Source organism: Mesoplodon densirostris, chromosome 12 (assembly GCF_025265405.1).
Source record: "Mesoplodon densirostris isolate mMesDen1 chromosome 12, mMesDen1 primary haplotype, whole genome shotgun sequence".
Taxonomy (NCBI): domain Eukaryota; kingdom Metazoa; phylum Chordata; class Mammalia; order Artiodactyla; family Ziphiidae; genus Mesoplodon; species Mesoplodon densirostris.
The window spans coordinates 85,157,219-85,183,301 of NC_082672.1; the positions used below are offsets into that span (position 1 = coordinate 85,157,219).

General features: G+C 41.8%; 1 protein-coding gene across 1 annotated transcript in view; it reads left to right on the plus strand.

The window, feature by feature from the left end:
* Positions 1–26,083, plus strand: part of MEI4 (meiotic double-stranded break formation protein 4) — a 185,308-nt gene that overhangs the window by 26,922 nt on the left and 132,303 nt on the right. Inside the window, exon 2 of the mRNA XM_060114559.1 lies at positions 13,960–14,495. Within this exon, the coding sequence (XP_059970542.1) occupies positions 13,960–14,495 (536 nt within the window). The remainder of the gene's footprint in view (positions 1–13,959; positions 14,496–26,083) is intronic.

Consider the following 26,083-nt stretch of genomic DNA (forward strand, 5'->3'; position numbering starts at 1 on the left):
TGCTTGTGATTGGTCTGTTTATATTTTCTATTTCTTCCTGTTTCAGTCTCAGAAAGTTCTGCTTTTCTAAGAATTTGTCCATGTCTTCCAGATTGTCCATTTTATTGGCATATAGTTGCTTGTAGTAATCACTCATGATCCTTTGTGTTTCTGCAGGGTCAGTTGTTACTTCTCCTTTTTCATTTCTAATTCTATTGATTTGAGTCCTCTCCCTCTTTTTCTTGATGAGTCTGGCTAATGGTTTATCATTTTTTTTTATCTTCTCAAAGAACCAGCTTTTAGTTTTATTGATCTTTGCTATCGTTTCCTTCATTTCTTTTTTATTTATTTCTGCTCTGATCTTTATGGTTTCTTTCCTTCTGCTAACTTTGGGGTTTTTTTGTTCTGTTTTCTCTAACTGCTTTAGGTGTAATATTAGGTTGTTTATTTGAGATGTTTCTTGTTTCTTGAGGTAGGATTTTATTGCTATAAACTTCCTTCTTAGGACTGCTTTTGCTGCATCCCATAGGTTTTGGGTTGTCATGTTTTCGTTGTCATTTGTTTCTAGGTATTTTTTTAGTTTTTCTTTGATTTTTTCAGTGATCTCTTGGTTATTTAGTAGTGTATCATTTAGCCTCCATGTGTTTGTATTTTTTACAGATTTTTTCCTGTAATTGATATCTAGCCTCAGAGCGTTGTGGTTGGAAAAGATAGTTGATACAATTTCAATTTTCTTAAATTTACTGAGGCTTGATTTGTGACCCAAGATATGACCTAACCTGGAGAATGTTCCATGAGCAGTTGAGAAGATATGCTGAAAAATACATATCTTTTTGAATACAGTACAGAGGATCTTCTAAAATAGCAAGAAATATCAACTTGTACATACTAAAGATGATATTTTCTCAGTGCAGTGCTTGACTTTCAAGGCTGGAAAAGGAGAAGAGGTTTACTTGGTGCCATTATGAGTTTATGGTATGATCAGAGAGGCAAGAGCTCTTGAGATAGTCACTTGTAAAGATACTACATGTGATGTATATAAATTTTTTTAAGTTATATTTATTTATGTTTATTCATTCATTGATTAATTCATTAGTTTATTTATTCCACAGAAACTTAATTTCTGGAGTGGTGATGAAAACAACAGAAGAAGTAGAATTTATATTCCTATGGAGTTGGGGGGGCAGACAATAACAAGTAAACCTATAAGCAAGAAAAATTCCGAGAGTGTTAAAAGCTGTGGAGATGCTAAACCAGGTTGAAGTGATGTCGTGTCTGGGGATGGTTCAGGGCTGCAGACTTAGACTGTGTTGCTAATGAGACCTCGTGAGAAGGAGAGGCGATGGAGCTGACTCCTGAAGGAGCAGGGTCATCCAGGTGGCCCCGAGGCAGGAAGTAGCCTGTGTACTCAGTGAGCAGAAAGTGGATGGCATGGCTGGGGAGCAGAGTGAGGAATAGAGGGCGGGGGAGGAGGCCTGCGGCAGGAGGCCTGCGGCAGGGCAGGAGCACAGGTCACGTCGGGCTTGTTCCAGTGGGTAGCACTTTAAGGAGAGTGGAATCCTTTGGTAGGTATTGAGCAGGAGTTTTAAGCTTCTTGCACTGGCTGCTGTGTGGAGAACATGAGTGGGAGGAGAGGCAGGGCTGCTGGATAGAATCCAAGGTTGCGGTCCCTAAGTCAGGTGCCGCTGTCTTAGGATAAGGCAGGAAGCAGACAGCTAGGCTATGTGAGGCTCTCCGATTACAGAAGAGAAAATTCTGTGGCAAAGGTGAACCCTGAAAAGGGAGTGGCATCCCAGCTGAACTCTGAAAGGTTCCACGTGAATTAAACATGAACGTGTAGAGAGGAAGGAGAAAGGCCTTTCTAGGGGGTTGGAAGGCAGGGGTGGAGATGCCATGAAGGGGGCACAGCCCACTACCCTGCTCTCCTAAGAAAGCAGAACAAACATGAATTGATCTAAGATCATGTTCCTGACACTGGAATCACTTGGGGAGTTTTAAAAAAATATTAATATCTAGTCCCCAGCCCTGGAGATTCTGATGTACTTGGCATGGGGTGTGGTCTAGTATGCACGTCACTGTAATGTGCAGCAAGGTTGAAAACCACTGCTGTAAGATAGTTCAGTGTAGCTTCTTAGACCCAGGCAGGAGGCTTTGAGCCTGGCAAAAAACTAACGAAGCGGGCTGAGTGCATGATTTAGGAGCACAGCAAAGCAGTGCTTTTGAAGCTTTCTCAATTATGGGACTCCTCTGAGATGTTCATGTAAAACCCAGGTTCCTAGAGTCCTCCCATGGAAACTCTGATTACCGTACCTAGGAAGGCCTGTGTTTAGTGTGTTCCCTTTATGGTTGTGGAAACACTGAACTGGGTAACAGATCTCAGTGTTTTTGTTTTCTGATAAAGAGAGCGAAGAGGACACATCTGGTGGAAATGAATGTCAATTTCAGTTGTCTAGCAGGAAGGCTAGGGGACCAAGCCAGCTTCAAGGTGCCATCTCAGCAGTGTACCCTGTGAGCAGGGGGAGCCCTGAGGCCAAGAGCTGAAGTCAAAGCAGTGCTTTCAGCGGTTTGATGGAAGACAAATTCAGGCAAATTCTCTTGGAAGAGGCTTGGTCAAGGAGAGATTGAAGGTATGTGGGATCTCAGCAGGAAAGGTAACAAACAAGGGCGAGATGGCAGAGAGCTGTGTGGTTTGGCTTCCACACTATTAGGAGGCCAGTGAATGTGGTGTATTGCTGACTTCAGTCATTTTATTGTTTTTCCCAGTTCCCCGTGGTGTTCATAGCACCCACCCACTGATGAGTGGAAGTTATGCCAGTAGAATCATCAGTTCCCTTGACAGTGAGTTGTCTTTTCATAGTTTTCATGTTATTCTATGGGGCTGTGATACTGGCATCAGTAGAAGTATCCACCATCTCTCAGCCTCACACTTCCCATTTGTTAGGAATTAGGACAATACATATTCCCTATACTGCACGTCTCTGACCCCTAAATGATTGCATCCAAAGAGAAGGCACTTCTTATCAGCTCCTAATTTTATCCCAGTCATTCTTTTTCTTTGGAGAAATTCTCTTGTTCATTTAATCAGCCCCTTTTTATTCACTAGCTGTCAGTTACAAAGTGAAGATTACAGAGAGGGATAAGGTCTGAGCCCTGCTCAGTCTATTGGGAACAAAATCATATCACTTATTGTACCTAGTGAGACTCTGTGGTCCAGAGGTTGATACTGATGTTCAGAGGAGAGAGAAAGTGATTTTTTTTTCCTTAGAGAACTAGGACTCTTAAATGTCTTTTTGGAGGAAGTTGCTGACCTTGAAGGATGGGTAGGATTTAGAAAGCGATGGATACTAGAGTATTTCAGGCAAGAAGGAACAGTGTAAATTAGGGACACAAGAATCTACTACTGGCAAAAGGTTTAATTTGACTAGGGCATGTGGAGCATGAAGAGGTATTCTGGAAAATAAGATGAAAAACCAGGTTGGAGCCTATTAAGAAGAGGTGTGACAGCCAGTGGGAAACGTACTTTATTCTATAGGCAGTAAGGGGCCTTTGGAATTTTTCCAGCAGGAGAATAGAAGAGAAACCAACATTTACCGGGTGTGTGCTCTGCACGTGCCAAGCAGTACTCTTTCCGAAAGTGATTCCTCTAGGTGACCTGAGGGATAATATTATTCAGGCAATGTAATTGGGCTGCGTGTTTAGAATCGTTTGGGGAGGGAAGAGATTGGAGATGGGAACATCATTGTCACAGCCCACGTCTGGCATGTAATTATTTTGGCATAGAAATAAAGAGGTGATATAAAAAGATTTTTATTTACTGAGTAATATCTATTGAACTCTTACTCAGTATTCCAGGCTCTGGGCTATGGCAGTAAACCAGGCAGTCCAAGACTCTCATAGAGCCCACATTCTTGTGGGTGAGACAGATTTTACCAGCAGGAAATGATCAGGCAGTGACAAGGAGATTCAGAGAATTAAAACGGGGAGATGTGACAGAGGCTGATCTGGTGACATCTTTAGATTGAGTGGTCGGGGAAGGCCTCCCTGAAGAAGTGACTGTAAACAGACACTTGAATGATAAGGAGGAACCAGCCTTGAGAAAATTAGGAATGGGTTGTGGGGAGAGCAACCAAGGCAGAGCGAATGTTTAGCACAAAGGCCCTAAAAGGGGAACCAGCTTAGGGATTCCGAGGAGCAGAAGGGTGCGGCAGGGTCGTGTTATTTGTCAGTGGAGTGTAAAGGGGGGGTCAAGGAAGAAGTCAGAGTTGACTCTTGGGGTTCAAACATTGGAGTCTGGAACGTCGTAGCACCATTGTTCGGAAGCTGGACCAAGTGTAGGTGAAGGTGACGATTTGTTTTGGACATTTGTGGTTTAATGTTGAGAGGGCAAGTCACGTCAAGATACCTAGGGGCTTGAGCTTGGGAGAGGAGTAGGACTGGAGATAGAGATTTGAGACTCATCTGCCCAAAGGAATTCTTTGAGGCTGTAGGAAAGGTGGGGATGTCCAGGAAGTTAGAGGGAGAAAGCCAAAGGCACAGCCATGAGGATGGTTTACTTTGGGAACTAGAGGATGACTTGGGAGAAAGAGTATGGAGATAACCAGGAAAGTCCAGAGTTTGAGCATCCGAAGGCAGGAGGAATCATACTGTCATATAGTCTTGAACCAACCAGGCACACAAATATACTGTTTTGCTTTGTGAATCTCATGCAGTGAAGACAGTCCAGCTAAGGCAATTATTTCATTAGTTTATAATTTCATGCATTTGATACTACTGCCTGTCTTGGTGTATTCAAATTTAGAATTTTAATGCAGGCCTCGAGAGAGGAATTAAACAAAACTGCAGCCTTTTCTTGGTCAGAATTTCTTAAACATGCTTTGTCATATGCTAAAATATATCCTTCCAGAGGTAGAAGTCAAACAATTCCTTTAAACTGAAAATTGTCTATTAGAAGATGAATTCATTTTAAAATAACTTTTCCAAATTGGCCTGCAGGTAATGTAAACATTACTTTTAAGTTGTTCAATGTACAAGTGAGTGATTATTATTAAACTTAGAGATTGGTTCAAGATGGCGGAGTACAAGGATGTGCGCTCACTCCCTCTTGCAAGAGCACCTGCATCACAACTAACTGCTGAACAATCATCGACCGTAAGACACTGGAACACCAGAAAAGACACCCCACATCCAAAGACAAAGGAGAAGCTGCAGTGACACGGTAGGAGGGGCGCAATCACAATAAAATCAAATCTGATAACCACTGGGTGGGTGACTCACAAACTGGAGAACACTTATACCACAGAAGTCCACCCACTGGAGTGAAGGTTCTGAACCCCACGTCAGGCTTCCCAACCTGGGGGTCCAGCAGCGGGAGGAGGAATTCCCAGAGATACAGACTTTGAAGGCTAGCGGGATTTGATTGCAGAACTACGACAGGACTGGGGGAAACAGAGACTCCATTCTTGGAGGGCACACACAAAGTAGTGTGCGCATCAAGACCCAGGGGGAAGGAGCAGTGACCCCATAGGAGACTGAAGCAGACCTACCTGCTAGTGTTGGAGGGTCTCCTACAGAGGTGGGGCGTGGCTGTGTCTCACCGTGAGGACAAAGACACTGGCAGCAGAAGTACTGGAATGTGTTCCTTGGCGTGAGCCCTCCTCCTCGAGTCTGCCACTAGCCCCACCAAAGAGCCTGTAGGTTCCAGTGCAGGGTTGCCTCAGGCCAGACAACCAACAGGGAGGGAACTCAGCCCCACCCATCAGCAGACAAGTGGATTAAAGTTTTACTGAGCTCTGCCTACCAGAGCAACACCCAGCTCTACCCACCACCAGTCCCTCCCATCAGGAAGCTTGCACAAGCCTCTTAGATAGCCTCATCCACCAGAGGGCAGACAGCAGAAGCAAGAGCTACAATCCTGCAGACTGTTGAATGAAAATCACATTCACAGAAAGATAGACAAGATGAAAAGGCAGAGGACTATGTACCAGATGAAGGAACAAGAAAAAAACCCAGAAAAATGACTGAATGAAGTGGAGGTAGGCAACCTTCCAGAAAAAGAATTCAGAGTAATGATAATGAAGATGATTCAGGACCTCAGAAAAAGAATGGAGGCAAAGATCTAGAAGATGCAAGAAATGTTTAACAAAGACCTAGAAGAATTAAAGAACAAACAGAGATGAATAATACAATAACTGAAATGGAAAATACACTAGAAGGAATCAATAGCAGAATAACTGAGACAGAGGAATGAATAAGTGACTTGGAAGACAGAATGGTGGAAATCACTGCTGAATAAAGAAAAAAGAATGAAAAGAAATGAAGACAGCTTAAGAGACCTCTGGGACAACATTAAATGTACCAACATTTGCATTTTAGGGGTCCCAGAAGGAGAAGAGAGAGAGAAAGGAACTGAGAAAATATTTGAAGAGATTATAGTCGAAAACTTCCCTAACATGGGAAAGGAAATAGCCACCTAAGGCCAGGAAGTGCAGAGAGTCCCCTACAGGATAAACCCAAGGAGAAACACGCCAAGACACATAGTCATCAAATTGACAAAAATTAAAGACAAAGAAAAATTATTAAAAACAACAAGGGAAAAATGACAAATAATATATAAGGGAACTCCCATAAGGTTAACAGCTGATTTCTCAGCAGAAACTCTACAAGCCAGAAGGGAGTGGCACGATATATTTAAAGTGATGAAAGGGAAGAACCTACAACCAAGATTACTCTACCGGCAAGGATCTCATTCAGATTCGACAGAGAAATCAAAAGCTTTACAGACAAGCAAAAGCTAAGAGAATTCAGCACCACCAAACCAGCTCTACAACAAATGCTAAAGGAACTTCTCTAAGTGGGAAACAAAAGGGAAGAAAAGGACCTAAAGCAAACCCAAAACATTTAAGAAAATGGTAATAGGAACATACATATCGATACTTACCTTAAATGTGAGTGGATTATATGCTCCAACCAAAAGACATAGGCTCGCTAAATGGATACAAAAGCAAGACCTGTATGTGTGCTGTCTACAAGAGACCCACTTCAGACGTAGGGACACATATAGACTAAAAGTGAGGGGATGGAAAAAGATATTCCATGCAAATGGAAATCAAAAGAAAGCTGGAGTAGCAATACTCATATCAGATAAAGTAGACTTTAAAATAAAGAATGTTATAAGAGACAAGGAAGGATACTACATAATGATCAAGGGATCAATCCAAGAAGAAGATATAACAATTATAAATATATATGCACCCAACATAGGAGCACTTCCATACATAAGGCAAATGCTAACAGCTATAAAATAGGAAATCGTCAGTAATACAATAATAGTGAGGGACTTTAACACCACACTTACACCAATGGACAGATCATCCAGACAAAAAATTAATAAGGAAACACAAGCTTTACATGACACAATAGACCAGATAGATTTAATTGATATTTATAGGACACTCCATCCAAAAACAGCAGATTACACTTTCTTCTCAAGTGCACATGGAACATTCTCCAGCATAGATCACATCTTGGGTCACACATATCAAGCCTCGGTAAATTTAAGAAAATTGAGAGAAAAGTCCTCCTGCCTGACTGGTTCTGAGCTGGGATGTCTGTATTTTCCTGCCTTTGGACTCAAACTGAACTGAAACCTTGGCTCTTCTTGGGTCTGGAACCTGCTGAATTTCAGATGGGAACTCACACCATCAGCTCTCCTGGGGCTCCAGCTTGCTGACTCTAGATCTAGGAATTTCTCAGTTTCCATAATCATGTGAGCCAATTCCTCATAATAAATTTACTTCTTTCTCTCTCTTTCTACCCTATTGGTTCTGTTTCTCTGGATTGTCCTGACTTACACACGTGCAGAAGGTAGAACCAACATAATGTGGCATTGCAGTGTGTGTGTAGGATAGGAAAAAGATGGGGGTGAGGCTGGTCCCTCTCCCCAGGCCTGGTGACTGGAGGAATAGTCCTGCTGTCAGCTGACATAGATAGTACGTAGGAGAAACATAAATTGTGTTGTTTGTGTGTGCAGAGTGTGAAGATAACTTGTTCAGTTTTATAAACATAGAGTTCATGGGGTTTGCAAGGTGTACAGATGCATTTTAAACAGCTGGTTCTTTTATAAATGAAGTAGGAACTGTGGAAATGGATGAGAAAAGGCATGAAAATTGATGTGGGTGTGAATATTTTGGGGGGGCAGCAGAATATATATTTACTGTTCAAGGGTGAGCATTTCTAGGGCAGGATGTCTGGCAAGAGGGCACTGGCTTTGTTTTGTTAAGTATGCTTGCGATCCACTCTGAAATGGTAAGTGGATTAAAGTGGAAGTTAACAACTGCAAGAAAATGGAAGAGTTAAGGGTCCAGTAAAGTGGAATAGAAGGTCTGTGGGATCCAGTGTATGGCAGAGACTATAGAATATTTTAGGCAGAATCTGTAGTTTTAATTGCTATCTTATTTCATGTACTTTTGTATATAGTTTCACACTTCAGCATAATTTAGATTCTTGATATCTATAATCATTTAACAATAATAGATAATATTTGCATTTCATATGTACTGGACTGTGCTTGATCAGTTTGTGTGTGTGTAGTTTATTATCTCTTTTAAATCTAATAACACGCGTGTTAATTAGATCATATCCAGTGACTTGGAGGGAAATTACAGTCCTCAGTCCCTTCAGCCCAATAAGAAGTTAAGAAAGAAGCATCATTTGACTTCTGCTTTACCTTAATCCCTCCTGGAACGACAGGAATTACAAAAAGTTGCAGGAGCATGGCTTCATTTTCTCTCCTCTCCTTTGGGTATGATGCTTTGTTAGCCATGCTTTGCGATTTATGTTGAGAAAAGTCATCCAAGCAAATGAGTGAAATCTGATTGTGGTTATGTAAGATTCATTTAAAGAGACAGGGATCCTTTTCTGTTTCCATGCTCTGTGTTACCCAAATAAGGGTGGATATTTAAAAATCTTGTTTATGAATAAATATTTCATTTATGACTATTGCAAGATTATAACCTGTTAATATATTCAGTATCGGGCCTCCCTGGTGGCGCAAGTGGTTGAGAGTCCGCCTGCCGATGCAGGGGATACGGGTTCGTGCCCCGGTCTGGGAGGATCCCATATGCCGCGGAGCGGCTGGGCCCATGAGCCATGGCCGCTGAGCCTGCGCGTCCGGAGCCTGCGCGTCCGGAGCCTGTGCTCCGCAACGGGGGAGGCCACAACAGTGAGAGGCCCGCATACCGCAAAAAAAAAAAAAAAAAAAAAAAATATATATATATATATTCAGTATCACTGAAAATGGTTAATCCTCTCTAGGAAAGCTTTTTCCCCATTTGTCTTTTCCATTTTATAAGAATACATACAATAGGAACATTTGCCCTCTATTATTTACTTTATTTAGTAGGCAGTGAGCGGTTTCCACCCTGAAAGTGTTGGTTTCCAGTGCTAATGCTGTTTGCATTCTACACAGGTTCATCACTGAGGACAAATAGAAGAGGAAATTAATTGGTTATTGGTTACCAGAAGTAGTAGATACTATAAAAAGTAAATTATTGGCTTTTTGTTACGTGCTGTAGAACATTCAGTTATTATTGGAATAACCATATTTCTGTCTGTCTTTCTATCTGTTCTGTTTGATTTCTCTTATCCATGTATGTAATGGTCGCGGGTTGGTGTAAGATCGTGGCGCGCCGTGAATATCGAGGGATGAGAGGGGGTCTGTCTCAGCCAGCAGCAGATTGTCGCCCTAAGCATTTCCCCTGATAAGGTGTCTTCTACAGATGAAAACATTACTCAGTGAGGGGACCACAAAGATGACAAGAGACAGGACTTCTGCCATTCAGGAGCCCAGAAACAAGTGGATAACATATAGAAATCGATGGGGGCTTCCCTGGTGGCACAGTGGTTAAGAATCCGCCTGCCAATGCAGGGGACACGGGTTCGAGCCCTGGTCCGAGAAGATCCCACATGCCGCAGAGCAACTAAGCCCGTACGCCACAACTACTAAGCCTGCGCTCTAGAGCCCGTGAGCCACAACTGCTGAGCCTGCGCACCACAACTACTGAAGCCCGCGTGCCCAGAGCCCGTGCTCCACAACAAGAGAAGCCACCGCAATGAGAAGCCTGCACACCGCAATGAAGAGTAGCCCCTGCTCACCACAACTAGAGAAAGCCCGTGTGCAGCAACGAAGGAAGACCCGATGCAGCCAAAAATAAGTAAATAAATAAATTTATTTTAAAAAAAAAGAAATTGATGAATGCCATAGTGGAAATGTACAGAAGCTGGTATGGAAACACACAGGCCTCTTTGCTGTGGTTGGAAGGCCTTGAAACAGAAGGCTTGGTTTTCCTTGCTCACTGTGTGGCTTTTCTCAGGCCTCTTCATCAAGTTGAGCCTGTGTTTATGTCCTTATTGGTAAATTAGGGATAACAGCATACTTTCCAGGGTTCCTCTGAACAATTGAATTATTCCCTGGAGCTACTTTGTAAAGTGAAATGTGAATATCGATTCCTTTCTTCGATTTGGTAGCATGACTTTAGTAATTGTCATCCTCAGCGTATGGCCTTATCACTCTTCTCTGAGGACACAGAAACAAACCAGAGAGGAAGAATCGTACTTGGTTTTGTGTATTCCTATCACCAGAGCCCATGCGTGGTTAGAACTACTCCCTTCAAATTTGCACCTGTGAGCACCTGGAGATGAGATGGCATGATGATTACTTGCCCAAAGGCACCTCAGTAAGGAGTGAGTGAGAAGCAGAAACAAGAAAGTAGCTTTTGCTTCCCAACTTAGTTGTTGGGAGAATTCATTTCATGAGTCTTCCCTGAAATCATCACCTGTGAAGTTCAGCTTACTTTGCTGGAAAATTGAGTAGGTTAATAAAATATTTAAGCTTATGTTCACTTTCTGAGTGGAGGACCTTTTTGAATTTTGTGAAAGAAATATGTAATCTACCTGAATAATGACCGTAGTACCCCCTGTTTTACTTGTGTGAAGAGTGAGATGCATGTCTTGAGAAGTTATTTCAAATGTTTTTCCTTGCTCCTAAGAAAAAGAAAGTGTCTGTTGGCTTAAAATGAACATGTTGTCTGCCTGTTTTAATATAGAAATAGCCACGTGTCGTTAAACATGTTGCTGACAGCCCACTGCTCTGGGTACCACCACATTTGGGAATTTGCTGCATCACCTCCCTAACTTGGAGTACAGATACTGTAGTGATAATTCCCAAGCACATATTTGCACATTTGTAGTGGTCATAGTAGACACTTGTTAAATGAATGCACGCTAAATTAAAGCTTAATCCTCTGATTCTGCCTCATCAGCTTCTCATTTTACTGAAGGAAAACAGAGCAGTAAATTAGATAGATCTCCAGTCTATGCTGGGCAGGGAGAGGGTGCTGCTTTTGCCACTGTTCTTATGTCCTGTTCAACCAGTGTCCCCCGTCTCCAACATAAGAAATTTTTTAAAAAGACTGTTGGATGAGATCTCCTTTAACTTCCTATGTGCCAGGGGTATTTTTACATCCCTGTACATTCTTATCCTATTTCCTTCAGCCTGGGAGGGGGAAAAACTCCTTCCTCATCAGTAAGTGCAACCCACCCACTGGTCCTCGACTCAGTCTCCTTCCGCCTGCTCCTGAGTCACGCCCCACCTCTTTTCTCTCCTGCCTCCAGCTTTTGCTTCTCCAGCGTTTCTCTTCATAGTCTATATTTGCTCATGTTTCTCCCCGTGTGTCCGGCCATGTTTGCCTGCAGTTACTCTCTGTGTTAAGCTGTCCCGATCCAGGTCCTCAGAAGGCTTCGCCACTCTTGACTGTCTTTGTGACTTGCCCCATCACTCTCCAGTCCGCTCACTGTGGCTTCTGCCCACCACCCCGACTGACCGAAGCTGCTCTGGACTTGATCGCTGGTGATTTTCTAGCTGGTAATTCCGACATGTATTTTTAGCTCTGTATTTTATTGGACTGCCCTCCTGCGTGTAATGCTCCTTGAAACTATTCCCTGGCCTTTCATGACACTGTTGTTTTTATTCTGCTTGTACCTCTTTAACTGTTCCTTCTCTGTCTGCCTGATGATTGTCTTTTCTCTACTCAGCCCTCAGACTGATGCTTCTCAGGGTCCCTCTTGGAGCCTCTGCTCTGGGCACTGCGCATCCTCTCCTGAGTGATCATTACCATTTTCATCCTTCCACATCCCACCTGCACACTGATGACTCCTAAAATGTAGTTTCAGTCTAGACCTCTTCCCCATCCTTCGGCTCATGTGGCCAATTTCCAGGTGAATATCTTCACCTAGATTTCCTCTGGTTGCTTCCAAGTTTACGTGACCAAGACTAGCTTCTTTTTGTTTCTCCTAAGCCATTTTTCTGTTTGTGTTTTTACTGATCAGTTGGTAGCACCGTCGTCCACCCGGTCACCTAATTCAGAATCACGGGATGCATTTATTCCTACTCTACTCTAATGCCTGTCAGTCAGTCAGCTGGCTTCCCTTTGTGTTTCCTTTCCAGTCTTCCACTGTAACTGCTTGTTTCATGTCTCTCATCACTTGGTATCAGGACTCATAGGAATGACTCTGAACTGATCTTCCAGTGTCTCATTGGGTCCTTCTCCAGTGTGCCATTCACAAAGCCCACAGAGTGATCTGTGAAATGAAAATACGACCATTTTCACTTTCCTACGTAGGAAAGTCGTTTACTGTCCTATTCCTGCTTCCACTGCTGACATCAGTATTTCTCAAACGTGGTTGCATAGGTATATGCATGTGCTGTAGAACATTCAGTGAGACTTTTGTGTGTACATTTTACTGATAATCATTTTACAAACAACAGCCTTTTTGTGTTTACGATGGCACCTCTGTCACAGAATGACCTAAAGTTACTAAGTTAAGCCTGAACTGCAGTATGTCTCAGCTGATGTCAGAAAATTCTGGTGGTTATATATATAGTTTCAAGGATCTGTGACATATGCACACACACACACACACACACACGTATATATACACATAGATATAGATAGATATACTTGAATAATTATAAATAAGTACACATACATATATACATTGTATATTTATTTTTGTATATTAGGTATATGTGTGGGTATATAGATAATTTTTCCAACTTACACTCACTCTACACTCTACGTATAAATTCTGAGGTCCTTAATATCTCTTCTAAGATCTTTTGTGGCCAGCCTCTACGTATTTCTCCAACTTAATACCTTGCCTTATATTTTCTGTAAAAGGAACATGAAACTACTGGTGGGTCCTTATATATACAGTGCTTTTCTTTTCCTTCTTAAGTTGTGCTTTTGTGCGTACCCTTTGGTAGATGGAATTCTCTTCTCTTCCTCCATTCCCCCAACTTTTTAACTTGGAATTCTTGCTTATGTGTTATAAATTAGTTCTACCATCACTTCTTCCAGGAGGCACTGATCTAACTGGGGTGGGCTGTTCAGTGTTCCTCCTGTTTTCATAGTGCCCTGAGCATATCTCTATCTTACATACACCTGTTGTTTTGCAGGTACCTGTTGGAATCTATACCAGACAGTGACCTCCTTCAGGTTTCGTGGTCTCTCCTCTGTATCTTTCAAGCATGGCCTTGACTGGGAGATAGTGACTTGACAAAACATGGGTGAATCATCTGTGCTTTCTACCAGATAAAGACCTTGTCTGCAGTCAGTCTAAGCAACTTCATTCACAGTTTCTCCTCTGTCAGTTTTTATACTACTGCTTTTCAAATGTTTAATACATATTTCATGCTTCATTTAGTATTTTAAGTTAGAAAAATCAATGTCTAGTTTTTATATGAAGAAATGTTAGGGATTTCCCTGGTGGCCCAATGGTTAAGACTGTGCTTCCAAAGCAGGGGACGCAGGTTTGATCCCTGGTCAGGGAACTGAGATCCCACATGCTGTGTGGTGCAGCAAAAAAAAAAAAAAAAAAAAATTAGATACAGAAGGATAACACTTCTGTTGCTTTCTATTTCAGGAGGTTCATCTTCCCAGCTGCAAGCTCAGGAACCTAGAAGTTCTGAAAACACTTCGACTCCGCTGGAAGATTCTGGGTGCATTTTATCAAATGATCAGAGAACTGAACCTTCAGAAATGACCGAGCATTCTGGGGAGAGCTGCATCTCCACCCCCTTCCCACCACTGTCCATTGTGGACAGACCTTGTGCTCCTCTGGAAAAGCCTCTGTCTTCCCACATGGGGTTCTTGCAACATCTGCTTGGACTGAAGACCTTGACCGAGTCAGAGAGTCTGAAAACAGACTTACGCCACTTTGAAAACGCCTCTTCCACAGTATCCGATTCCGTTTTTCAGTTGCTGGATGGCTTGATCGCTTTTTACCGAGAACCCAGACTTCCTTGTTCAAGCTTTTGGATCGAAGCTGTGGATACTTTAGCTAGACTGATGAGTGATTGTAACTTATCTAATCATATTCTTAAAAAGTGTTCCAAGAAGTTGGAAGAATTTGAGAAGACCCTGCTACAGGTTATTTTAAGGAGCAGCCATATCAATCGGGTAAGTAATACATCTTTTCTGTGTATGAAATACCATGTCAGTAGTTTGGGTGAGCACGCCCACTGGGTAATGCCTGTTGTGGTCCCTTGGCCTCGTGGCTCAGTCACCAGTTGGACCTTGTTTTGCAGCCATCTGGAGTTCTGACCCAGCAACATCTGCTTGGGTCCTCATGACCCATCTGTGGCCTCTGATGCCACAGCTTTGTTCTCTCCATAGGTGCCTATGCTTTCAAGCTTATGCTTCTCCACTTTGAGTTACCTTCCCTGTTTTTTTATTGGTATCTTTGGATACTTCTCTTTTTTAAAATTATTTATTTATTTATTTTTGGCTGTGTTGGGTCTTTGTTGCTGCGCGTGGGCTTTCTCTTGTTGCAGCGAGCGGGGGCTACTCTTCATTGCAGTGTGTGGGCTTCTCATTGCCGTGGCTTCTCTCGTGGGGCACGGGCTCTAGGCACGCGGGCTTCGGTAGTTGTGGCACATGGGCTCAGTAGTTGTGGCTCACGGGCTCTAGAGCGCAGGCTCAGTAGTTGTGGCTCATGGGCTCTAGAGCGCAGGCTCAGTAGTTGTGGCACACGGGCTTAGTTGCTCCGCAGCATGTGGGATCTTCCTGGACCAGGGATTGAACCCATGTCCCCTGCATTGGCAGGCAGATTCTCAACCACTGCACCACCGAGGAAGCCCTGGATGCTTCTCTTCTGTTTTCCCCTGCCTACATTTACTTCCTATTGCTCAAAAAGTCTCAATGCTTTTCAGAACACCACTTATACTTATGGTTTTCCAATCTGTAACGTCTATGACCATTAAATTCCTCAGGATGGATTACCTGTACTGTATTGAGTTTGTTCTTTTTCTGGCATTGACTAGCAGATGCCTGAAGGTCAAAGACTGTTTTTCTCTTCTGTTAGAATTTCCCTTGTAAGTGGCATAATATCCCATGGACCCACTGCAGATGTGGGTTAATAGAATACATTGGCTGAGGAACAGACACTATATGGCATTGTTTTGGTTTTTGTTTTTCTTATTTACTTAACATGGCTTAGAAAAGTTGACTCAGGGATTCTTTTCTTACAGGTGACATTGAGGCAACCTGAAGTTGTTTTGTTGTTTGGCTCTTGAGACATAATGGAGAGTTTCTTTTTGGTATTACTTTCTATCTTCTTCACTATCTGATCCTTTGGGATGGTTGTAAATGCCTTCATATTTTAATCTTTTTTAATTGACTACTAAAAATATCAGAGGAGACCAAAAGGTCCATTTAACTTATTTACTACATTTCACTGGGTAAAGGTTCACAAGGTTGTTGGACCTTGTTTTTTCTGATACCTCTCTGTCTCATGTTTGTTCCCAGCGTCATTATCTAATGCTCAGAGTTTTTGTACAATATCAGCTTTACCTGAATTTTCAAAACTGTGACAAAATTGAACTAATGAGCTAATTTGTTGCATGTCCATCTGTTCTTTCCTTCTCTATTAAGGTATGATTTGATCAATATTATAGAAAACTTTACAATTAAGCTGTTGGCACTTTGAAAGATCCTGAAATTTCTGTCTAGGGAACTGAAATTTTTTTCTACCTAATATGGTCAATCAAGAATCAAATATCAGATTTTCCACGGTATCTATCTGAGATACATAATCAGCTTCTTAGCCATCAGTAAATACCTCGAATACTTAATATTCCTAAATCTGTTTTTTTGCATATGTTTGCTTTCTTCTTTTAAAACTACTTTAAACAGGTTTTGTGTGACTTGGAGCCTTCCAGATACTAGCATTCATATTCCTTATCAGTTACCAGATGATGCAAATATTTTTTTCAGTCTAGTCTTTCTCTCACTGAAGGATTAGCCTACACAAGAGTAGAGTTGGGAACTGTATGTATAGAGGAAACTTGTGATGGTACAGGTGGGTCAAAGTGTATTTTCATACCATTTATCATGGTACAAGCCCTTGTTGAATAGTTGGTCAGCAGTGGAAGAATGAGTGAATGAGCGGCTTTGTTGTTTAGCCAATATCTAATTGTTATCTTAGTCCTGTGTCTGTCTGGGAAGGTTAAGCTGTCCTCTGCTTGCAATTACCTCTACTTTTCTTGGAGAGGTCATTGTTGCCATTTAGAGAAAGTAGGATCATAAAATTGCTCACTGCATTCACAGTTAGGATGATGGTTCATAAATAAGTTTTAATGACTGTATCTCTGGGGATTTTTCTTCTCCCCAGCAAAAGCATATTAGACTAAATCATTCAAACTTTTGTTGTTATTACTACCATCATCATTATTATTACCATTGTCATCTTGTTCCAGATATGTTCACAAAACTTCTTTAGTACAAAAATTGACTAACAATTACTCTTTATAAATGCTTTTCTGTGGTTTTTCTTAGCTTTCCTTGAGTAATAAAATCTCAAGAAAGAATATATTCTGACATGAAATGTAGGATAGCTCCTACTATTATATTTTTTATTGATACTATTCTTGATTTATTAAAACAAAATATCCTAGTTTAGGGGAAAAAAGTACTTCTTTTGAAAAACCTTGTTTCCATAGATTGGAAGTGTTTAATTAAATTATACTGGTTAAAAACGTGAGCCCTGCTATTGATTTCATTAAAGTGAACCTATGTTTGTGCAATGTGATACGAAAAGGTGTGGTATGAATACTTTAATATTCTGACTGAGGGATTTCATGTATCTGTAATTCATGTACAGTCAGGTTTTAAATAAAATCTAAATATTCAACAACATGTTCTCAACACATTCAGTAGTAAAATTATTCTGATCATAACTTAGTCTTTCTTTAATGATACCAGTAAGAACTTGGTATCTTTCAAAATCTTGAGGTCATCATGATGAATATCAGTTATATTAGAGCTGTATATACATATATATATATATATATATATACACATCTGTTCAAGAAATAGGAGATTGAAATGAGATATCTTAGAAATTATTTTGAGTAATTCTCTGGTATTAGCTTGCTTGAAATTATTAATAAGTTTAGGGGAAAGTATATGATTTCTGATTTTTTTAGATTTGGATAAATCCTATTTATTTTTGTGCTTTTTTAAAAGGAACTTTATATTATGTTTATTTAATAACAGATTTTTTAGGAATTGTTCTCTTAGTTCCATGTCTGTATTATATTTTTAGGATAACCATTAGGTAGGACTTGAAGGTATAACCTATAGTGTGACATTTGACAGGCATGGAAGATATATGTCTTGAAACCAGATGGCTTCCAGGGGTCTGCACTGGGCCTGTTCTAGGGGTCCTGGGATGCAATGGTGACTTAACTTGGGTTGAACTGTCTTCTACTTACAGGCTCCAGTATGGCACCTTCCTCATTCCTCTGGGTACTTGCTTGGGGTCAGGAAGGTTTCCCTTTGAGTTATTTAATGCCGTTTGTTTGACTGACAAACTGACCTTTCCTATACTTCCAGACTTTAAAATGTGCTTATTTCTATGATTAGAAACAGCATGAGCTAATCCCAGCAGGGTATGGCCAACTATTTCTACTATCATGGAAGTTTAACACTAGAACGCTTATAGTTCTATTTAGATTTTGCAGTGGTATCTTTGTCTTAAATTTTCATTTGTTTTAAGGAGATGGGAATGATTATATTAAGTTAAATATCAAAACCTATAGTTATTGAGCTTTTTAGATATTTAGCATACATTGCTAAATCTTAGAGCCATAATAATGTTTTTTAAACCATAAAACAACTCTTAGACATATTAGTTGTGAAATAGAAAAAAAACCTGATTATCAAATAGACATTAAATTAGAATCTTTTGTATGTATTGTAAGCAGAATAATGGTCCCCCAGAGATGTCCACATCCTAATCCCTGGAGCTTGTGAATATGTTACCTTACATGACGGCAGGTGGGTGGGATTTCAGGTTGCTTATCAGCTGACCTTGGGATGAGGTTTTCCTGGATTACCCACCTGGGCCCAGTACCCACAAGGGTGCTTGTAAGTGAAAGAGAGTGGCAGGAGAGTCAGTGTCCAAATCAGAGAGAATTTTGAAGATGCTATGCTCCTTGCAGTAGAGATGGAGGACGGGGCCGAGAGCCAAGAAATGCAGGCTGGAGAAGGCAGGGAAATGGGCTCCACAAGGATTGCAGGCCTGCCAGCCCCTTCCCTTGGGCCCAGTGAGACCCCTTCAGACTTCTGACCCCCAGAACTGTAACGGAATAAATGTTTGTTCTTTTAAGCCACTACGTTTGTGGTAGTTTGATACAGCAGCAACAGGACGTAATAAGCTGTGTTGCCCATTTTCATACAGTAACTCTATGAGATACGTGTGGTTGCCATTCTTATTTCCATTTGATAGATAGGAAAGATGAGGCTCAGAAAACTAATTAGTGGTGCTGTGCACACTAGCCCCTCGCATGAGGATGGCACGTGGCTGTGCTTGCTCGCTCCCTTCTCTCTCCTCACAATCCTCAAATCCGGAAGACAGACCCAGAGGTCTGCAGGTGTCGCCTACAGAGTCCTCTTCCCACCTGCTGCCGGCTCCCTGATGCTCATCCCTTCCTGCCAGAGTCCCAACTCGTCTGACCCCGTCTGATCCCCCGCCTCATGGCTGGGAGTGCGGCGGTGGCCCCGCTGGATCCGTGAGGAGCCACATTCCTCATCGCAGCCCGTGGGGCCCTTTCCTACGGCCTCGTCCAGCCTCTTTGGCCTTAGCTCTCTCCGTGCCATCCTGGACCTTCCTCACCCGGTCAGGCAGACGTGTTTGTGGTTGTCCGAGGACTTGCGGTTCCGTTCCTGCCCTCTGTGCTGCGGGACCTGCCAGGCCCTTCTGCGGTCCAGCCAGTTCCACCCGGCTTTCCAGACGGAGCTTGAGGCTCAGCTCGCTGGAGAAGCTTCCCTCATCCCCCGCCTCCGTCTCCCTTACCTTTGGCTGATTAAATACCCTTCCCATGAATTCACCGCAGCACACGTCTCACTGTGCAGGGGGGCTCCTGACTCGGATTTCTCCTCCATCAGAATCCAGGCTCTGGGCCAGTGCCAGGCTGTCCTCACTCTGTGTCCTCAGGGCTCCATGCGGTGCTTGGTGGGGTGAGTGTGGGGGTCTCATTGTAGCTGGTGCAGGTGGGGTCTAGGCTTCTCCCGTGGCCTTTGCTCCCACAGGGGGCTGGGCCACAGTCTTTTCCTGTGAAGTTTGGCAGCCTTAGGGAGGTTGTCTTTTAAAGCTCTCCCTCTTGCTGGGATGCCCCTTTTCCGTCCTGTGGCTAGGAAAGCAGACTTTTTTTTTTTTTTTTTTTTTTTTTCTTTTTTTTGCTGTATGCGGGCCTCTCACTGTTGTGGCCTCTCCCGTTGCGGAGCACAGGCTCCGGATGCGCAGGCCCAGCAGCCATGGCTCATGGGCCCAGCCGCTCCACGGCATATGGGATCCTCCCAGACCGGGGCACGAACCCGTATCCCCTGCATCGGCAGGCGGACTCTTAACCACTGCACCACCAGGGAGGCCCGGAAAGCAGACTTTTATTGTTGTTGTTTTTGTCCGTAACCATTGGCATTTCTGGGTTGTTGCCTTTTTTAGTTCCAAATGTGGGATAAACAAGACAAAAAGGAAATTGGATCTATTTTTTGTTTTTTGAGGAACCTCCAAACTGTTTTCCGTAGTGGCTGCACCAATTTACATTCCCGCTTTTCTCCACACCCTCTCAATCCCACATATATCTGGAGAAAACCATAACTCGAAAAGATACGTGCACCCCAGTGTTCACAGCAGCACTGTTTACAATAGCCAAGACATGAAAACAACCTAAATGACCATTGGCAGATGAATGGATAAAGAAGATGTGGTATATATACACAATGGAATATTACTCAGCCATAAAATGAATGAAATAATGCCATTTGCAGCAACATGGATGGACCTAGAGATTGTCATACTAAATGAAGTAAGTCAGACAGAAAAAGACAAATATCATATGATATCACTTATATGTGGAATCTAAAAAAAATGGTGCAAATGAACTTATTTACAAAACAGAAATAGACCCACAAACATGGAAAGCAAGCTTATGGTTACCAAAGGGGAAAGGTGGGGAGGGATAAATTAGGAGTTTGGGATTGACATATATACATTACTGTATATAAAATAACCGACAAGGAACTGCTGTACAGCACAGGGAGCTATACTCAGTATTTTGTAATAACCTACAAGGGAAAAGAATCAGAGAAAGAATATATATATATGTATATGTACATGTATATATATGTATAACGGAATCACTTTGCTGTACACTTGAAACTAACACAACATTGTAAATGGACTATACTTCAATTAAAAAAAACAAAAACAAAACAAAACAAAACAAAAACTAAGTAATTACAGAAAAAAAAAAAGGAAAAGAAAACCGGAGAACTCACCACCTAGTCCTTCCTTTGGTCCTAAGGCTCATAGCCTGTCCACCTGTCAGTCTTCTTGGGTGTGTTTTAAATATAATGCCTAGGGTGTTTAGTACTTAGTGAGAGGATGAGAGATACACAAGTCCACTTCCCAGAAGTGGAAACCTGTATGTGTATTTTTAAAGCACGTACTGTTCTGTATTCTAATGACAGAGCTATAGCACTCTGTCCTCCCCGAGACCACCATGGCCAGGTCTGTACTCCCGGTCTGCTCCCACTTACACCTGTGCTTTTAAACAAAAGACTTATGCTGCTATTTCTCAGGGTATTTTCTTTTTTATCTGTTCACTTTTTATCATAGAAGACAAAAATGTATGTCTTATGTGGCTGCTCTCTTCCAATCATACTCCTCAATCATAGCTTTGTCATAGTTTTGGTTAAATAAATATTACATATTTATATTATTATAAATATGTCATGACATATTTGTATTATTATAAACATGCCATGATGTATTTGTATTATTATAAACATGCCAAGACGTATTTGTACTATTATAAATATGCCATGACGTATTTGTATTATTATAAATATGTTATTGTATATTTATATTATTATAAATATGTAGTTTTTAACACCAACACATCAAATATACAATGGTTTCATTTCCTTTTTTTACAGCTTTTTTTTTCCTTAGGATTTTTTTTCCACTTGCTTAGTTTTCTGCATACCTATAATTGATGCTTCTTTCAGATACTTTGACAGGGTTGTAAACATCCTCTCAGTATGGCCAAACAAATTAAGTCATTTATCAGTTCCATCTTTTATTTATTTTATGGCCAAACAAATTAAGTCATTTATCAGTTCCATCTTTTATTTATTTTAAGATACACCTTCTGGAGCCCTTCATCTTCCTGTTCTCATCTGGGCTGAGCTTCCTGTGTCTCTGATCAGCTTTACTCCATAGACTTCTTTTAATCACCACCCTGGGAATTCCCTTTGCTGCTTTTTTTGTGCTGTGTCTCTGAGTCCCTAGATCTCATATATTCCTCTCCTTAGTTTATAACTTCATTTAGGTGATGCACATTGTTTACGAGCTCACTTAGAATGGATTCCTGGGATGTAAACTTTAAAAATATTTGTTTGTTTAAAATATTTTATTCCAACTTTAAACTTTATTGGTGGATTAAGATAGATTTTCTGGTTGGAAATCATTTTTTCTGTAGAATTTAAAACATTTTTCTACTAACTTCTGGATTCCAGTGTTTCTAATGAGATTTCCAGTGTAATTCTGATTATAATTCCTTCAACATGATCTATACCTCAACCTCGCACACCCACAGAAGCACTTAGGATCTCTCCTGTTTCCATTGTTTTGTAATTACAGGATGGTGTACCTCAGTGTGGGTCTTTTTCTTGAGTCCTTGGTGGGTCTTTGAATTTGGGATTCCATCTTTCAGTTCTGAAAAATTTTTGAATAGTTTTTCTCATATATTTCTGCCTTTTATCTTCTCTGTATTCTTTTTCTAGAACAGTTCTTGGTCTGATCCTCTAGATTTCTTATCTTTTTTTCTTGTACTGTTTATTCTTTTTCTTTTTCTTTTTCCTGGGAGATTTCCTCAACTTTTTCTTTTAGTCATTCTATTGAATTTTTATTTCTGCTGAAATATTTTTCGTTTCTATGAGTTCCTGTTCTCTTGATTGTTCCTTTTCATAGCTCCCAGTTCTTGTTTTATGTACAATAATGTGTAAAACTTTTATATTTTCCTTGTTCCCTGCTTTGCCTCTATTTTCTTCTGGTCTTGATTTCCCCATCTCAGTTGATCACTGTTTTTCATATTTGAGGCTTTCCAGTGCCTTGAACTAACCTGGAAAGATGGACAAGATTTAGAAGGGCCCCCTGAAAGATAACTTGGGGGAGGTATGCCAGCTGCTTGACGAGAGACACTGAGGCAGAGGGAAGCTTGGAGAGCCCTGGAACTGCTGCGGTCTGGGGGGTTCGGTTGGGAAGTAGTGGAGCTTTGGAAGACATGAACCTAATGTGATGAGAAGGTCCAGGTAGTGAAGGTTCTTGTATTGTTTTGTTAAATACTTGAGTTTCTTCTGCAACCCTGAGGTATAAGGTGTACAATTTAAAATCATGTGCACAATTTTGTGTGTAGGAGCATGTGCTTTTTTTCCTAGGAGGAAACTCATCCTTTTCATGTGATCCTGAAACGATGATGTGATCCCCAAAGTAAACAACATCTGGGAAAACCATTGAGACTGACTTGCACACCCCACCCAAATAAATACCTCAAAACATGACTCAAATCTTACTTCACTCATAAATTCTTTCTTATCAATTTGATCCTGAAATGGGCTCCTCTTCTGAACTTCTGTAGTGATTATTGTCCACATAATTCACTTTTCAGTTTGCCATATGCTATATTATTTCAGCTTATCTAGTATGGCTTGAATTTTTTTAATGTTTTATTAAACCTGTCAAATGTTTTTATCACAGAGATTAACAGCTTAGGTTAGCATGCCCAAACTTTTATTTACTAGCGCTGGCCTTAGATAACTGATATGGAGTTCCACATCTATAAAATGGGGACAGTAAATGTGATAACCTCATAGGGCTGTTGGGAATTTTCAATGAGTAGATGCAAATGAAGTGCTTGTTAGCTTAATATCAGATATCGTATGCTCTCCTGAGGAAGGGCCATATCCTATTTTCACTACTATTCCTGATATAATGCTGAGCTCATTCCAGGAGCAAAATGACGTATTTTCTGAATTGAAAATAAGAGAATGAAAGTAAATGACAAGTTACACTTCATATACCCCTGTATACTTAAATACCATCTTCTGTCTTTTGATCAAATTTTTCTGTGTATAAAACCTTCCCGAGGAGCAGCTCTGTCTTGCTGACACTGTAATGACATTCCTGAAGCACCTCCATGTACTAGGCAGCAGCCTCATTTCGTGGTGTCACTAACTACCCTTCCAATGGCCATGGCTTCCCGCTGACCGATGAGCTTATTGGCAGGTATCATGGATTTTTCTTCCTATTTTAATTATAGAAAATCCATTGTAGGGACTTCCCTGGTGGTCTCGTGGTTAAGACATTGCCTTGCAACGCAGGGGGTGCAGGATCAATCCCCGGTTGGGGAGCTAAGATCCCACATGCCTTGCGGCCAAAAATATGAAACATAAAACAGAAGCACTGTTGTAACAAATTCAATAAAAACTTTAAAAATGGTCCACATAGTGGGGAACTTCAAGGTGGCAGAGGAGTAAGATGTGGAGATCACCTTCCTCCCCACAAATACATCAGAAATACACCTACATGTGGAACAACTCCTACAGAACACCTACTAAATGCTGGCAGAAGACCTCAGACCTCCCAAAAGACAAGAAACTCCCCACATACCTGGGTAGGGCAAAAGAAAAAAGAAAAAACAGAGACAAAAGAATAGGGCCGGGACCTGCACCAGTGGGAGGGAGCTGTGAAGGAGGAAAAGTTTCCACACACTAGGAAGCCCCTTCACTGGTGGAGACGGGGGGTGGGCGGGGAGGAAGCTTCAGAGCCACAGAGGAGAGCGCAGCAACAGGGGTGCAGAAGGCAAAGCGGAGAGATTCCTGCACAGAGTATTGGTGCCGACCAGCACTCACCAGCCTGAGAGGCTTCTCTGCTCACCTGCTGGGGCAGTGGGGGCTGGGAGCTGAGGCTCAGGCTTTGGAGGTCAGACCCCAGGGAGAGGACTGGGGTTGGCTGTGTGAACACAGCCTGGAGGCTCTAGTGCACCACAGCTAGCCAGGAGTGTGTCTGGGAAAAAGTCTGGAGCTGCCTAAGAGGCAAGAGACCATTGTTTTGGGGTGTGCGAGGAGAGAGGATTCAGAGGACTGCCTAAACGAGCTCCAGAGAGAGGTATGAGCCACGGCTATCAGCACAGACACCAGAGACCAGCATGAAATGCTAAGACTGCTGCTACAGCCACCAGGAATCCTGTGTGAAACCACAGGTCACTATCCACACCTCACCCCACCCCAGGAGGCTCTGCAGCCCTCCACTGCCAGAGTCCTGTGATACAGGGATAACTTCCCTGGGAGAACACACGGCGTGCCTCAGGCTGTTGCAACATCACACCACCCTCTGCCGCCACAGGCTCACCCCACATTCTGTGCCCCTCCCTCCCCTGGTCTCAGTGAGCCAGAGGCCCCTAACCAGCTGCTACTTTAACCTCATCCCGTCTGGGCAGGAACAGATGCTCTCAGGTGACCTACACGCAGAGGTGGGGCCAAATCCAAAGCTGAACCCCGGGAGCTGTGAGAACAAAGAAGAGAAAGGGAAATCTCTCCCAGCAGCCTCAGTAGCAGCAGATTAACTCTCCACAATCAGCTTGATGTACCCTGCATCTGTGGAATACCTGAATACACAACGATACATCCCAAAATTGAGTCAGTAGACTTTGGGAGCAACTGTAGACTTGGGGTTTGCTTTCTGCATCTAATTTGTTTCTGGTTTTGTTTATCTTAGTTTAGTAATTACAGTTTATTATCATTGGTAGATTTGTTTATTGATTTGATTGCTCTTCCTTTTTTTAATATATATATTTTTTTCCTTTTTCTCTTTTTGTGAATGTGTATGTGTATGCTTCATTGTGTGATTTTGTCTGTATAGCTTTGCTTTTACCATTTGTCCTAGGGTTCTTTCTGTTCATTTTTTTTTCTTTTTTTTAGTATAGTTTTTAGTGCTTGTTATCTTTGGTTATTGGTTTGGTTGCTGTATTCTTTCATTCTTCTTTGTTTATTGCTTTTTAATTTTATTTTTAATATTGTTTTTATTTTTTATTTTAATAACTTTATTTTATTTATTTATTTTTCTTTCTTTCCTTTTTTGTCCTCCCTTTTCTTCTGACCTGTGTGTCTGACAGGGTCTTGGTGCTCTGGCTGGGTGTCAGGCCTGAGCTTCTTAGATGGGAGAGGCGAGTCCAGGACATTGGTCCACCAGAGGCCTCCCAGCCTCACATAATATCAAATAGTGAAAGCTCTCCCAGAGATCTCCATCTCAATGCTAAGACCCAGCTCCACTCAATGACCAGCAAGCTACAGTGGTGGACACCCCATGCCAAACAACAAGCAAGAAAGGAAAACGACCCCATGCATTTGCTGAGAGGCTCCCTGGAATCATAATAAGTTCACAGAAACCTCAAAACACACCACTGGATGTGGCCCTGCCCACC